Below are 16,205 nucleotides of genomic sequence, written 5' to 3'. Positions count from 1 at the left end.
GTGGACAGTGCCCTCAGCCAACCATAAAACAGGCTGATGGGGGGTAGGCAGGACTGGCCACAGTGAACAAGAAAGCTGGTCTCACCCGGCAGGAGCTAGACGTGCCCAATTCAGACTTCAGTGTCTCCAGCGTGTGCAGCAAAGATGCCACTGCCTTCTCATTTGACGACGTCCAATCACTGATCGTCCTGGAGAAGGACACAGACACTCAGCAGGTGCACACGGCTCCCAGTGGTAGACACCCAAAGCTAGGCAGGTACTCCGCACAGCACCCAGGGTGCTCTGCAGTGACTGTGGCAGCCAGGATACAGTGCAGCCTGGGGGTGGGCAGTCTGTGAAGCCAGAAACCTCCAGCCACTGACCACTGACCTCTGAGGCTCCCTCAGTGAGTCCCTCTCCCTCTGCTGCTCTCTGTTGGGACTCTGAGTCGGCTACTCAGAGATGGTCAGCTATTCTAAGCGAGATTTCACCGCTCCAATAACTAAACTCAATTACAGGAGAGGGGCTGTAGCGGCTGAGCTTTTGTGTGCTCAGAAAAGGGCAAATAAATGTTCTTTCCCACCAAACAGCAGGGTCTCGGGTCCTCGACAAGGCAGAGGCATCCTGGTCCCAGGCACAGCGGCCCCAGGGCCTCAGGCAAGGCAAACCCTGCACAGACACAGGGCACTACCCACCCTGGAGCACTGGGCTTGGGCCGGACCCTCTGGGCGGGGAGCGCTTATAAAGGGGCGTGGAGTGCTTATAAAGGGGCGTGGAGACACCCAATCGTCTGTCACGTTAGAAGGCAAGCCCATATCCTGTGGTCATCTTTCAAGAGAACACTGTGGATGAATTTATCCACACACGTGGGATGAGAAAGAGTCTGTCTCATTAAAACCTGGACCTCAATCAAAGGCATGCCCCAAATGCAGGATTTTCTTGGCACCACAGGTGCTAGGCAGCAGGGGGTGGGCCCTGAGCCACTTACCTGTCCACCGTCTGGTTGATGAAGCTGGTGAGAAGCCCTGCAGCGCAGAGTAGCTGCTGCCGCACCTTCTCCAGGCCCCGCTGCTGCTCGCGGAGGTGCTCTGGCTCCGTGTTTGGCAGCGCCACCCGCGCCTGCAGCTCCTGCACGGTCCTCTGCAGCTGCTGGATCTTGTGCTCATCCCGCTGGCGCTGCAGCTCCAGCTCCCGCTGTGGGCGAGGAAGCAACTTCACACACAGCCCAGGGCAGAGACGGGGCCCAGGGTGCAGCACGGAGGCTGCCCTCCCGGCCCGAACTGACCGGACGTGCTCTAGGCAGAGACTCTGGGTACCATGCTGAGTCGGGGGAGGAGTCAGGGGAGGATGGCCCTGCCCCAGACAAGCTGCATGGCAGGCCTCGAGGACCCGCAGACAGGGCCCGGGATGGGACGCACACAGGGGTGATGGTAGCAGGGAACCACAGCCCAAGCACCCCTCTGCCTCTGCAGGTGCCCCAGCAACAAGAGGGCAGGCTGGGTCATGAGGCTCTCTGCCACCCCCCTTGTGACGTGCCCTCCACTGTGGAGGAACCAAGCCACTTCCTGCCTGGTGCCCAGGACCAGTGCCCAAGGGAGGAGGCATAGGGAGGGGGGCTCCAGGGAACCGAAGACAGCCAGGCAGGACCAGACAAGACCAGGCAAAGAAGGTGCAGGCCTGGCCCGCCCCCACTCAGGCCAGCACATGGGCTGGGCCTACTCTCCACCCAGCACCTCCCAACCCTTCCCCAGCATCACCTCCTCAGGAAATGGCAGTCTTTATTGATTTTCCAAATGAGGAAAAAGGAACAAAACTGAGGGACCTGCCGATTTGCTTAAAAAAAAAAAATGAAATTGGCCCTGAAGTAACTATAAGAAGCCTGGGCCATTATGGCCAGAAAAAGACCCAATAGTCCGGATCAAGTTAACTGCCTGCAGTAAAAATAACACCAAAATGACAACATAGTTCTTAATAAAAAATACATATCAAGGTACATTGTGAAGGACAGTTAATAATTTAACTTGGAAAACACTTTGTATTTATTTTTTAAGTAACTACGTTATCATACATTCCTGGAACTCACTCTGGGGGCCCCGAATAACCAAAGCCCAACCAGGGCCATGACTTCAGCTCCTCCATCAGGAAACCCCCCGGCCAGGCTCTGCCCTCTGCCATAGCCCCAGACGACCCCTCCACTGCCAAGACCTCTAGTGATGAAACGTGACTAAGTCCAAGGCTGTCTAACCCCGCAAGAAACACTACGCATTACTCACACACAACACACATGAACCTGGAAACCACCACAGCGGGGCCAGACACAGAAGGCTACACACCTATGATTCACTGATATGAACCGTCCAGGAGGGGCAGAAAGTCAGTCAGCGGGTGCCGGGGCTGGGGTGCCTGCTCACAGGTTCATCCTGGGAGATGAACATGTTCTAAAATCAACTGAGTGATGGCTGCACAACTTCTAAATATACTAAAAATTGCTGAACTGTGAAATTTAAATTGGTGAACTCAATAGTGTGTGAATATCTCACTAGTATTTATTTTTTGACCATTTAATGGCAGGCTAACCATTAAAAGGACCAGGCCATTGGTTTTCTTTGTGCGCTTTAAAACCTTTTTCAGTTCAGTTCAGTTGCTCAGTCATATCCGACTCTGTGACCCCATGAATCGCAGCACGCCAGGCCTCCCTGTCCATCACCAACTCCCGGAGTTTACCCAAACTCATGTCCATCAAGTGGGTGATGCCATCTAGCCATCTCATCTTCTGTCATCCCCTTCTCCTCCTGCCCCCAATCCCTCCCAGCATCAGGGTCTTTTCCAATGAGTTAACTCTTCAGGTCAGGTGGCCAAAGTATTGGTGTTTCAGCTTGAACATCAGTCCTTCCAATGAATACCCAGGACTGGTCTCCTTTAGGATGGACTGGTTGGATCTTCTTGCAGTCCAAGGGATTCTCAAGAGTCTTCTCCAACATCACAGTTCAAAAGCATTAATTCTTCGGTGCTCAGCTTTCTTCACAGTCCAACTCTCACATCCATACATGACCACTAGAAAAACCATAGCCTTGACTAGACAGATCTTTGTTGGCAAGGTACTGTCTCTGCTTTTTAATATGCTATCTAGGTTGGTCATAACTTTCCTTCCAAGGAGTAAGCATCTTTTAATTTCATGGCTGCAATCACCATCTGCAGTGATTTTGGAGCCCAGAAAAATAAAGTCTGACACTGTTTCCACTGTTTCCCCATCTATTTCCCATGAAGTGGTGGGACCAGATGCCATGATCTTCGTTTTCTGAATGTGGAGCTTTAAACCTACTTTTTCACTCTCCTCTTTCACTTTCATCAAGAGGCTTTTGAGTTCCTCTTCACTTTCTGCCATAAGGGTGGTGTCGTCTGCATATCTGAGGTTATTGATATTTCTCCCAGGAATCTTGATTCCAGCTTGTGCTTCTTCCAGTCCAGCGTTTCTCACGATGTACTCTGCATAGAAGTTAAATAAGCAGGGTGACAATATACAGCCTTGACGTACTCCTTTTCCTATTTGGAACCAGTCTGTTGTTCCATGTCCAGTTCTAACTCTTGCTTCCTGACCTGCATACAGGTTTCTCAAGAGACAGGTCAGATGGTCTGGTATTCCCATCTCTTTCAGAATTTTCCACAGTTTATTGTGATCCACATAGTCAAAGGCTTTGGCATAGTCAATAAAGCAGAAATAGATGTTTTTCTGGAACTCTCTTGCTTTTTCCATGATCCAGCAGATGTTGGCAATTTGATCTCTGGTTCCTCTGCCTTTTCTAAAACCAGCTTGAACATCAGGAAGCTCACGGTTCACATACTGCTGAAGCCTGGCTTGGAGAATTTTGAGCATTACTTTACTAGCGTGTCAGCTGAGTGCAATTGTGCAGTAGTTTGAGCATTCTTAGAATTTGACAAAACACAAAGATAGAAATTACAAAGGTAATTTTTTCAACATTTTAAAAAATATTTTTAAAAGAACAAAATAAAAGTGAATTCATGAGAAAACACAGAATATAATATCCTCAGAAACAAATACTTTTGGATGACATATAATGTATCTAAAATTAAGATCTATCCAAAAGATAAAGGAGAGAACACTTCCAAATCTACTCTGCACAGCCAAGACCTTCCTGATACCAGAACCAAAAACACAGGAAAACTACAGAACAATATTGCTCATAAATATAAATGCAAAATCCTTAACAAAATACTAGCAAACTGAATTCAGCACTAATTTAAAAAGAATTATACACTAAATTCTTTACTGTCTAAGCCACCAGGGTAAAGAATCCACCTGCAATGTGGGAGACCTGGGTTTGACCCCTGGGCTGGAAAGATCCCCTGGAGGAGGGCATGGAAACCCACTCCGGTATTCTTGCGTAGAGTCCATAAGGTCGCAGAGTCAGACACAACTGGGCAGCTAAGCACCTCACATACACCAATTTCAAGAGGAATGCAGCCCAAGAGGGCCAGGATGGCTGAAAATATGAAAATCAATCAATTCAGAAGCACAACGGAAGCATAAAAGCCGTAAATGTCAAAAGACAGTGAAAGAGCACACCCAATACTCTCAATATTAAAATAAACTAGAAGAGACTGAATAAACTAGAAATGGAAGGGACCTTCCTCTGATAAGGGGCAGCGACAAAAACCAAACAACTACCATCGTAGTCAGTGGTAAAAGACGACTGCTCCCCCAAGATCGGCAATGGGGCTGGACCCTTGCCCTCACGCCTGCTTCAGCACTCTTGTAGGTTCTGGCCAGGGCAGTCAGGCAAAGAGAAGAGAGAAGGCTTCCAGGTGGGAAAGGAACAAGCAAAACTATGCCTCTCTGCAAAAAGCATGGTCTTCAATGTTGAAAATTCCAAAGAATGTATTAAAAATATTGGGACTCATAGGCCAGTTCAGCGAAGTGGCAGGACACCAGATCCAAGTATGGAAGTCACCTGCATTGCTACACGGTCACAACAAGCAATCTGAAAACAGAAGTAAAAAATAACACCACTTACAACAGCATCAAAATATAACCTTTAGGAATAAACAAAAGAAATGCAAGGTTTACCACCTGAAGTGATAAAACAAAGATCTAAATAAAGCAACTGAGCAAATAAATGGACCCTCAGACTTCTCCAATGGGAAGACTTAACACTGTTGAGGAGACAACACCCCCAGAGCACTTTGCAGACTCAGTGCAATTCCTACCGAGACCCCAAGGGTCTTAACACAGAAGCCGAAGCGCCATTCATGGAGACACACGGAACTGCTTGGGCCTGAGGATTCACAACGACCTTGGGAAGGAACAAGGTAGGAGGACACAAGCTCCTGGCTCCACTTGCCACCAGGCTGCAGCGACCAGGCCGAGGGGCAGTCCGGGGCCAGCACAGGCGCGCTCACCAGCGTCTCCTTGTCTCTCTGCCACCTGCTCCACGGCTGTGTGTCCGCTCGGCTGGGCCTCAGCTCCGCTCCTGTCCTCACGTCCTCGCATGCGTCCTGCTCTACCCGTCCCCGGCCCCGCGCCGGCCTCTCCCGTGTTCCAGGCAGGGTCTCCGGAGGCGTCTTCGGTGCCGCACTTACCTCCTGCTCCCGCTCCACCTCCTCGCGGTGCACATGCGCCTCGGCCTCCAGGGCACGCCGCTGTGCAGCCTCCAGCGCCACCTCCAGCTCGCGCACATGCTCCTCCTGGGCCCGCAGCTTCTGCAGCAGCGCCTGGTGTGCAGGCCTCTCCTGAGGCCGCCGGCTCAGCCGCTCCGTCAGGATGCGCTCGTGCTGCAGGGCCTCTGACAGCTCTCTTGCGCGGTCCCGCTCAGCCTCCAGGCTCCGCTGCAGCTCAGACATGTGGCCGCGTTCCTGCGCCAGCAGTGCCTCACAGCGTGACGCCTCGATCTGCAGCTCCTGCCGCAGGTTGTCCTTCGCTGTCTGTTCGTGTTTCAGCACCACGCATAGCTGGTTGCTCTGGGCGCACTGCTGCTCCAAAGACGCCCTTAACTCCTGCGTCAGGAACAGTGAGGCAAGAAAGATCAAACCAAGAGCAGTAGCATCTAGCCAGTTTTCGAAGCCAGAGCTTCTCCTTTGGGTGAAGGGGTGCAAGCAGTAACCACCCGCCTTGTGACTCTGGATGAGGCGCTCTTCTGAGCACAGGGCCACCACCCAATTTGCCTCCCCCTCAAACCTGCAGCCCTGGACCCCACATGGTGCTCAGCTCTTCCAGGCCTGGGGGACACCCCTGACACACAGCCACATGGCTGCCACGGGGTGCTGGCTCTCTGCCTCCTCAGTACACGGGTGGGGTGCCCACAAGGCTTTGAAGCTGCGCTAGCCTCGCAGAAGCGATTATGTGGCGGTGGTGGGGGCCACACGTGTCTATGCCCACAGGGATTCCCCTCACAGCCCCAACCCAGGCCCCAGGGCCTGAGCCCCATCACCTCCAGGGTCTTGGCACTCTGGCCCTCTCTCTGCATGTGCTGCAGCCGCTCCTCCTCTAGCTGGCTCTGCAGGGCCTGCTCCTTCATGCGCTCACCCTCCAGATGCTGCAGTGCTGCCTGCAGGTCACTCTCCTTACTATCCAGCATGGACCTGAGTGGAGACATGGGCTCTCAAAGGGACGTGGGCCAGTGCCAGGAGCTCCAAGGACCCGGCGGGTGGGCCCCACTGTGCATTCAGTCCCCAACCCCTACCAACCCATGGGAGCAGAGCGGCACTCCCCCACACAGATCAGGACATGGGGGGAAACCTGGCTCCAGACATCCCCTTTCACTTCAAGGCTGGGAAGAAGGTGGTGGGAACCACGCAACATGCACTGAGTTTTGCCCAGAAGCCTAAAGACAGGACAGCTAGAAGGGGGAGCCTTGCAGGAGGGCCGCACCTCAACTGGAGGACCTCCTTCTGCACATCGTTGAGGGACTTGAGCAGCCGCTCGTTGTCTTGTCGACACTCGCAGAGCTCGGATTTCAGGTCTCTGACAGCGTTCTGCTCTGCCACCAGCAGCTTTCGGACATTATTTGCTTTCTCTTGCTCTTCGTTCAGGGTTTTCTGCAGGTCACTTGCTATACATTTTTCCTGCTCAACCTTATATGCCAATAATTCAACTAAAAAAGATTAAACAAATTAAAATAGCGTTATTCATGAGTCCAGAGTGAACACACAAATGACTTAGCATACCATTAGTAACAAACTAACAGGGATGGAATATGTTCACTTTGAGGGGGCTAGGGGGAGACAGGAAGTTTCTGTGACCCTGAAGCTGTTGTTTACAACTGCACCAGGATACTCAGGACACATGCCTTCTGCTCACACCACCGCCAGCCTCACCTTATGGCCGGCTGAGCCTCCAGAGACACACTGGGGGAGAGCAAGTAGGACCACCCAGCCATGCAAGGCATGTAATGTGACTGGGGGCGGGGGGCGGGGCACGTGCCCTCTTGACCCCTGTGCTGTTCAGGCCTTGGTCTCCCAGGGACAGAAGCTGGAGTTCAGCCAAGATGGACCTGCATGGAGCCCACCCTGCCTAGCGCATGAAGCTTGGTGTGACCATCCCGTGGTCATCCTGAAATGCCACCCCACCTGCCACTCCTCCTACCAGAGAATCTAGCCTGGATGGCTTTGCTGGAGAACTCTCCAAACACTAAGGAGGAGGCTGGCGTCACCCTGACACTGAAACCAGAAGAAAAAAACTATAGACCAGGACCCTCAGGAACAGAGGTGCAAAACACTCTCAAACTAGCCCAGAGGTGCACGTGCAAGCTCCAGAGAGCCTCGCAGACCACGCACTTGGTGGCCTGGGGAGATGAGGGGCTGGCCGCCCCGCCCACACCACCCAACAGGCGAGTGTCGGGGTCACACCCACCCTGCCTGCGCAGCCGGTGCTCCTGCCGGCTCCCGCGGGCCTCCGCGCTGGTCAGCGCCGTGCACAGCTGCTGCAGTTTCTCCTGGTTTTGCAGGTGTGTCATCCGCAGCTGGGCGCGCAGAGCCTGGATCTCCGACAGCAGGCTGCTCCTGTCTGACAGGCAGAGGTGCTCCAACGACCTCTCCTGCTGGTCCCCCTGAGACAGGGGGAAGAGGCAGGGTAGGGGGACGTCAGACACGGCAGGAGAGGGGCTCCCAAGGGCTGGGGGCTGAGCCGGAGCAGCCCCTGCTCCCAGGATCGCTGCCACAGGATGTGTGTGACGACTGTGTGGTGTGAGTGTGGGCACAGTGGCACTCAGACTCTCAGATCGCATGAGGCTCCCCCCCCAGCATCTTGGTCTCACTTTTTGGGCCAGGTCAACACCTGCCACGCACCCTGACCCTCTCTGCCAGGGTGGGGGGCGGGGTGAGGGAGGGAGATGGGGAAGCTGGCGGGAACAGAACTCCCAGGGCCTTGCGGTGCTGACCCTCTGACCTTGGGCTCAGCGCTCATAACCTGCGGCTGGGCTGCCTAGAATTGCTGATTTGTTTTCAGGGAAAGGACAGTTATTTTCCGAACAGAGAGAGATACTGAAGGAAAATAAATGCATTGAGTTTTACATTTCATGGAATATCATGCATTAAAAGGAGCAGTCACTGCCTCTAAGGTCAAGTGAAATACAGGAACTGAAATTCACATCTGAAGCATGCTCTGTCACCCCTGTGTCAGCACTGGCTGCGGGGGATGTAGGGGCACAGCTTACCTGCTCATGAACCACCTTCTCCAGCCTCTCGAGCAGGGAGCCGCAGCCCCCAGGGCCCAAGCCACAGAGCTGGGGCCACAGCTCCACTCTCAGCATCTCCCACTCCTTCTCAAAGGCCTCCTGTACAGTCTGCAGGAAGTCTCCCTTCCAGTCCAGGCCCACGTTGGAAGATGCCTAAAATATCAAAGCAAAAAACCCATGTTCCTACAGACGCATCCTGCAGGTTCAACAGGACCCACCTGACTGACAGGGACACATGCACAACCTCAAGCACCCTGGACAGCAGGAGCAAGTGGTACCTCTGGGGGCAGAGAACCCCTCAACCCCAGCAAAGACGGAACACACACCAGCAAGCAAACCTCTTCCCACTGCTATACCAGAGCCCCAGGGCTAGGGGAGGCCGGATCCTGAGTGTGTGTGTGTGTGTGTGTAATGAGCCCAGGGGCTAGGGGAGGCCAGGCCAAGTGTCAGTGTGTGTGTGGGTGCATATGTATGTGTGTCCATGAGCCGCAGGGCTAGGGGAGGCCAGGCCCCGAGTGTGTGTGTATCTGTGTGTATGTGTGTCCATGAGCCCCAGGTTTAGGGGAGGCCCGGCCCTGAATTGTGTGTGTGTCTGTGTATGTGTCTGTGTACATGAGCCCTGGGGCTAGGGGAAGCCAGGCCCTGAGTGTCTGTGTGTGTCTGTGTATACATGAGCCTGGGACTATGGGAGGGCAGGCCGAATGCGTGTGTGTACACGAGCCCCCGGGCTAGGAGAGGCCAGGCCCTGAGTGTGTCTGCATATGTGTCTGCGTGTGTGTACACAAAGCCAGGCCGTGTGTTTGTGCACACACACACGCAGGTGCATCTATGTGGTCCGTGTGTGGGTGTGTGTGTGTGTGTGTGCAGGTGTGTCTGTATAGACCATGCATAGCCTGGCTGCCTTTTGGCGAGCTTGGGCCTGCCTGCACCCTTCCCCTAAAGCTCGGGGTCTGCCCACTGCTGCAGCCACGCTCCAAGGCCAGCCGGCTCCCTGTGCGTGGGGACTCAGCATCTGTCCCTCACCTCCGTGCTGCCTCTCAGTCAAGGAGTGGACACTGAGACCCTGTGGTCGCAGACCCCGTCCCCACACCCATCTCCATCATGAGCTGCCAGCAGAGCTCCGTCGCGCCTCTTCACCCAGCCTCTCCTGCCTGAACAGGGTCAGGAAGGTGCTGACATGGGGCTGGAGCCCAAAGGATGCGAGTTAGAGAGTGGCTGACCAGGCATGGCCTCCCCGCCTACCGCTGACCTGCCTCTTGTCCCTTTACTCCCATTTCTTGACTGGTCCATGCCCACTGCTTCTCTTCTTTACCTTGAAGGCCTGTACCTTCTCTCCCTTCTGGGATCCTGGGGTGGGATGCTCCCTGGGAGCAGGCACTGCCTCCAGCAGGCCCTGGCCCCCCAATGGAAGGCACTCGAGGCGGGCGCTAGGCTCGCTCCTGCTCAGGATGTGGGGGGGTTCTCGGTATTCGGACAGGGCCAGGATGTGGTGGCTCTCATCACACACCATCTGCAGCAATGCCTGAAACAGATAAACATTTCAGAAAGAAGGAAAAGAGGCGTGAAGCCTCTCACCATTGCTGTCACCCATGAAGGCTCACCAGGCTGCCCCACAGCCTTTGAACAGAGTCCACTGCTCTGACCAAACTTTCCTCCTGTAACAGTCAGAGGAAAAGACAGAGGAACCAGAGATCAACTTGCAAACATCCACTGGGTCATAGAAAAAGCAAGAGAATTCCAGAAAAACATCTACTTAATTGATAAGCTAAAGCCTTTGTGTGGATCACAACAAACTGCGGAAAATTCTTCGAGAGATGGCAATACCAGACCACCTTACCTGCCTCCTGAGAAACCTGTATGCAGGTCAAGAAGCAACAGAACTGGACATGAAACAACGGACTGTTTCCAAATAGGGAAATGAGTATGTCAAGGTTGTATATTGTCACCCTGCTCATTTAACTTACATGCAGAGTACATTGTAAGAAATGCCAGGCTGGATGAAGCTCAAGCTGAAATCAAGATTGCAGGAAGAAATAACAATAACTTCAGATATGCAGATGACACCACCCTTACGGCAGAAAGTGAAGAAGAACTAAAGAGCCTCTTGTGAAAGTGAAAGAAGTGCAAAAGCTGGCTTAACATTCAACATTCAAAAAACTAAGAGCATGGCATCTGGTCCCGTCACTTCATGGTAAATAGATGGGGGAAAAGTGGAAACAGTGACAGATTTTATTTTCTTCAGCTCCCAAATCAGTGCAGACAGTGACTGTCAGTTCAGTTGAGTCGCTCAGTCCTGTCTGACTCTTTGTGACCCCATGGATTGTAGCACACCAGGCTTTCCTGTCCATCACCAACTCCCGGAGCTTGCTCAAACTCATGTCTATCAAGTCGGTGATGCCATCCAACCATCTCATCCTCTGTGGTCTCCTTCTCCTCCTGCCTTCAATCTTTCCCAGCATCAGGGTTTTTTTCAATGAGTCAGTTCTTCCCATCAGGTGGCCAAAGTATTGGAGCTTCAGCTTCAGCATCAGTTCTTCCAATGAATATGCAGGACTGATTTCCTTTAGGATTGACTGGTTTGATTTCCTTGCAGTCCAAGGGACTCTCAAGAGTCTTCTCCAACACCACAGTTCAAAAGCATTGATTTTTTTAGCACTCAGCTTTCTTATGTAGCCATGAAATTAAAAGACACTTATTCCTTGGAAGAAAAGCTATCACAAACCTAGACAGCATATTAAAAAGCAGAGACATCATTTTGCCAACAAAGGTGTGTATAATCAAAGCTATGGTTTTTCCAATAATCATATACGGATGTGAGAGTTGGACCATAAGGAAGGCGGAGTGCCAAAGAATTGATGCTTTCGAATTATGGTGCTGGAGAAGACTCTAGAGAGTCCCTTGGGCAGCAAGGAGATCAAACCAGTCCATTCTAAAGGAAATCAACCGTGAATGTTCATTTGAAGGACTGATGCTGAAGATGAAGCTCCAATACTTTGGCCACCTGACACGAAGAACTGACTCATTGGAAAAGACCCTGATGCTGGGAAAGATTGAGGGCAGGAGGAGAAAGGGGTGACAGAGAATGAGATGGTTGGATGGCATCACTGGTTCAATGGACATGAGTTTGAGCAAGCTCCGGGAGATGGTGAAGGACAGGGAAGCCTGGCGAGCTGCAGTCCGTGGGGTTGCAAAAAGTCAGACACGACTCAGCGACTAAACCACCACCACCACCACTGTCAGAGACAAGTGAATTTCTGTGTGAGCTGCTCCAAGAGAGACCCTATAATCCAGCGTCCCGCCTGCTCCCTCAGGTGGACACTCATTTCAGGGAAATCCACGGCCAGGTCAGCAAGATGCCAGGTGGCTCCATGGCTCTCTGGGACAAAAGCTGCCCTCCAGGAGGAAGACCCGAGGGCCACACAGTCATCTGTGCTTCGGTGAGGCACCTGCAGACAGTGTGAGGCTGACCACTGACTACTGCAGCCCTCCCATGCCCCAGCTCGGCCAGAGTCCCCACCACGGGGTCTGTGAGCACAGCAAGGGTCTTCCATACCACTGGGATTTGGAGGGGTGGTTACAGAGCCATGGGACACGGGACACACCTGCCAGCTGTCTGTCCTACACACAGAAGCTGAGAGCGGAAGGCAGCAGCCCCCACCCAGGGCCGTCCTCCTAGAAGCTGGGGCTACGACATCGTGTCTGGGCACCAGGACCGAGCCCATGGCATACACACACAGGCTCCACAAGGGCACCTTAGGGAAATGCAAAAAGAGCAACTTGGAGGCTTGTGAGAGAGAACAACTAGTCACTCAACTATAACAGAAATAGGTTTTTCCTCTAAATCTAATGATGCGGCTAAAAAACTAAAATATGCTGGACGCCACAATATATGTTTATTTTGAAAGCAGTCATCTTTAACACCCTAAAACAATTTCACATTAAAAAACAGTGTACATGACACAGAATGGATGCAAACAGCAGCCACAGGAAAGGAGGGGTGGGAGACGGATAGGGTCAAGTGGACAGGGAGCCCGCAGGCTGTGGGTCACATGATGAGAAGCCACATGTTCTGAAAAACACACTGGAGAAGAACAGTGGTGACGAACGAAGTCCTCTGCCCTCGCCACCCGGACCTTCAGCAGTGTCCCCAGCTTCAGGACAGGCCGAGCTGTGACTGCCTGATGCTCCTGAGACTCAGCCCCAGGGTGGAAGGTCCACATGCCCAGCTGAGGACTGCGAGGCAGGGCGGGGGCAGCCAGCAGGGAACGTGGCAGCGGGGCTCCGACCAACAGGACAGGCCGCCTCGGGGTGACCACTCCCGAGTTTCTCTCCCACCGCCTCAGCGCTTCCGAAAAGGGCTTTGCTGAGTTTCTTTCTTTCATTTCTAATACCTAAGCATCAAATACTAAGTGTCAAAGCCTAAGCATAAAACATGGTCACTAACAACCAAATGGCTTCTTTAAAAATTAGGAATCCTCATATGAGGTTGCCTGGGTGGGAAACACTAACAGAAACGTGTTTTTTATGGTCTTACATCATATAAAGAGTTGAGGAATATAAAAAAAGAAAGAAGAAACAGCTACAAGATATTACTTCAATTACAATTCTTACAGGAATAAAAACAATATCATTTTGAATAGAATTTCAAAGAAAATTTTACTTAACGTCAAAATTGCTTCCTTTGTGGACACTTACTACCTGAATAAAACAGGACAGTGGGGGCTCTCTCGTAGTCCAGTGGTTAAGAATCCACCTTGCAATGCAAGAGACATGGGTTTGATCCCTGGTTTGGGAAGATCCCACATGCCGTGGAGCAGCTAAGCCCGAGTTCCACAGCTACTGAGCCGGCGCTCTAGAGCACACGAGCCACAACGACTGAAGGACTGAAGCCTAGTGCCTGGAGCCTGTGCTCTGAATGAGAAGACACCCGAGCAGCCCACGCACCACAGCGAACAGCAGCCCCAGCTCGCTGCAACTAGAGAAAGCCCGCAAGCAGCACTGAAGACCCAGCACGGCCAAAGAATAAAAAAAAATCTTATATAAAAAAAAGGAATAGTGACATATTTACTTATTCAGCCAAGTTTACATCAATGGTTTTGCCATAAAAAGATTTCTAAAGTGAAGACAGAAGAAAAGTTCCCCCTGAATTCTGCCTTTCAGGGTAGGGGAGGCATTAACTGACCTTACTGTGGTCATTTCGCAACACAGACATGTAAATCCTTATGCTGTCATGTGTCAGCTAAGCTAGAAAAATGTTTATATTCTGCCTGCAGGTTAAATCCCTGGACGCCGATGGGGTGGCCATCTCTCCTCATCGCAGAGAACCAGCTTGACCCGAGTGCTCCTCTGGAGCACAGCTGTGAGAGGCCAATATGGACTCAGCCCTGGGACCCAGGAGCTGCCCGGGGGTGGCTCAGGGTGACCGTCTGGGCTTCCAAAACAGAGACTCATTGGACCCCCTGTCGTTCCCACCATCCTGAGAACAGTAGCAGTGGGAATATGGCAACATCCTGGGTGTGCCCATGCCATGCGATGCCAAACATGCGTTCTTTTTGGGCTGTACGAGCCAAAAGCAAAGATCTTCCTTCTCAAGAGCAAAGAACAGCACCTCGTGGAGACTCAGGGAAGGATGAAAACACATCTCTGCGCCATGGGCCTGAAGCAGAGCGGGGTGGGTTCTCCTGAGCCTGCAGAGCGCAGCCCCTCCCACCTCTGCGGGTGCCCTGGCACAGAGCCCCCAGGTCGTCTCAGGAAAGCCTCCAAGGCCAAACAAACAGGAACCACAGCTGCTTCCCAAACAGGGTTGTGAGTTCCGACACCTTAACTAGACTCAGGACACAGATCTAGTTTTGTCTTGAGACTCATGACGACACTGTGCGGGCAGGCCCACTGTGTGCTGTGCTGTGACAGGCACTATGGGAGGCGCTGGCCCCCCAAGCATGGCCGTGGCCCCTCCAGTGTAGCAGGGTACCCACCTGGGACAACTGTCCTTATGACCCTCCCAACAGCAGCATCTCTCCTCCCAGAAATACAACACAAGGCACAAAGTCAGAGCAGGGCTGAGGCTGGTACAGCTACTGACGGGCCAGAGGGAAGGCCCCTTGAGCTGGCCCCTTCTCACAGCCACTACCTTCACTTGCTTCGGATGGACTTCCTTCTCCTTCATGGTGTCCAGCGGCCGTCGGCAGTCCCTGGGGGTGACGGGGGGTGCTGCGGGGCTGGCAGTGGGAGCTCCCAGTCTTCCCGAACCTTGGCTCAGTGGTTCTGCAAACTCCACACCACCACCTGGAAACACACTGCACAGTCAGGGCTGGACTGGCCCAGAAGTCTAACTTCTCACATGTGCCAAGGAGCACTCAAACACAGCAAAAGACAGGGAGAAACAGAGACTGAGAGAGTCAGAAGAAACAGAGTCAAGGCAGCTAACAGAAAACATCAGAAAAGCTAAAACTCCCAGAGAAGTGACAAGGGCAGTATCATTCGGGAAGGGGAATGGAAGCCTCACGAGAAAAGGAAGAATCAGAAATCAGAACAGAATTCAAATCGTAGGAAGCTTAAGAAGCTCTGAAAATTCTCTTGAATATGAGAACAAGAAAACAAAGATGTGGAAAAAGAGAAAGTTTTAAGTCCAGGAGGTCCAACATGTGGTCAATAAGAATGAAGACGACAGCAGAGAGGAAGCTCAGGGGAGACAACCCAGGGAGTAAGAGGCGTTCTCAGGTGGATGACACGCTCTGGGGCCAGGCGCTACACCCACCACATCCAGGCCCAGGACTGTGGGATCCAAACTCTGCAGGAACCTGCCTGCCTGCCCACCCACAGTCAAGCCCAAGCCTCATATCAGGAAGATGTCAATGTTCGTACAGAAAGCACCTCGCACACACTTTTCTCCAGAAGCTTGTAGAGAACAGAAAGGACGAGGGGTCTGACCCGAGGCGAGGACCACATCCAGAACACAGGGAAGGCCGTGGAGGGCAGCACACAGCTGCACTTGGACACATGTCCTTGAAGTGCAGGCTCTCTTGGCTGGTGATGGGGCAGAAAGTGCAGGCTGGGCTTCCAGGGATCAGGGCAGGAGGTGGGCGGGGTTTGTTGCCAGGAGGCAGAGACCTGTTACTTTAACTCGAAGCTGTGATTTAGGAACAAACACTAGAGTGAACCTCTGAAAGCTGAATGTGGTGTCCTCAGGACAGTGGACGAGAGGCTGCATGGGGATGCACCTTGCAGCCGCTCACACTGTTACATCGCGCAGCTGCTGCCGGGGGAAGCAAGAGCGTCAGCTGGAAAGAGCTGGCCCCAAGCTGCGAATGCTGACACGGCCTCCGATCTGGACTTCACTGCTGCCCTGTCATCAAAAGGGCCCCAGGAGCCAAGGAGGACTTCATTAAAACACCTTGAGGTAACTCACTTGTAAAAATCTAACAATTATAAAAGTGTGAGGTCAGGAGCCATGGTGTGGTGACCACCGCTGTGACGATACAGGCAGGACCACCAAGAACCATCGATAGAGGCTAAGTGGATCTGAACATGAGAAGA

At 52.6% G+C, this 16,205-nt stretch overlaps 1 protein-coding gene across 12 annotated transcripts in view; it reads right to left on the bottom strand.

The window, feature by feature from the left end:
* Window positions 1-16,205, bottom strand: part of PCNT (pericentrin) — a 104,476-nt gene that overhangs the window by 13,432 nt on the left and 74,839 nt on the right. For 8 of the 12 annotated variants that reach the window (XM_015474068.3, XM_059890185.1, XM_059890197.1 and 5 more), the window contains 9 exons: window positions 14,800-14,954; window positions 9,997-10,191; window positions 8,649-8,822; window positions 7,847-8,042; window positions 6,866-7,088; window positions 6,426-6,576; window positions 5,398-5,991; window positions 968-1,173; window positions 86-188 (listed from right to left, as the gene is read on the bottom strand). In XM_015474068.3, coding sequence (XP_015329554.2) covers window positions 86-188; window positions 968-1,173; window positions 5,398-5,991; window positions 6,426-6,576; window positions 6,866-7,088; window positions 7,847-8,042; window positions 8,649-8,822; window positions 9,997-10,191; window positions 14,800-14,954 — 1,997 coding nt within the window. The remainder of the gene's footprint in view (window positions 1-85; window positions 189-967; window positions 1,174-5,397; window positions 5,992-6,425; window positions 6,577-6,865; window positions 7,089-7,846; window positions 8,043-8,648; window positions 8,823-9,996; window positions 10,192-14,799; window positions 14,955-16,205) is intronic. The other 4 variants (XM_059890208.1, XM_059890217.1, XM_059890220.1 and 1 more) reach the window with 1 other exon arrangement.

This window comes from Bos taurus, chromosome 1 (assembly GCF_002263795.3).
Source record: "Bos taurus isolate L1 Dominette 01449 registration number 42190680 breed Hereford chromosome 1, ARS-UCD2.0, whole genome shotgun sequence".
Classification (NCBI taxonomy): Eukaryota; Metazoa; Chordata; class Mammalia; order Artiodactyla; family Bovidae; genus Bos; species Bos taurus.
Note: the sequence above shows the minus strand (reverse complement) of the source record. Positions and strands in the feature narration are given on the sequence as shown.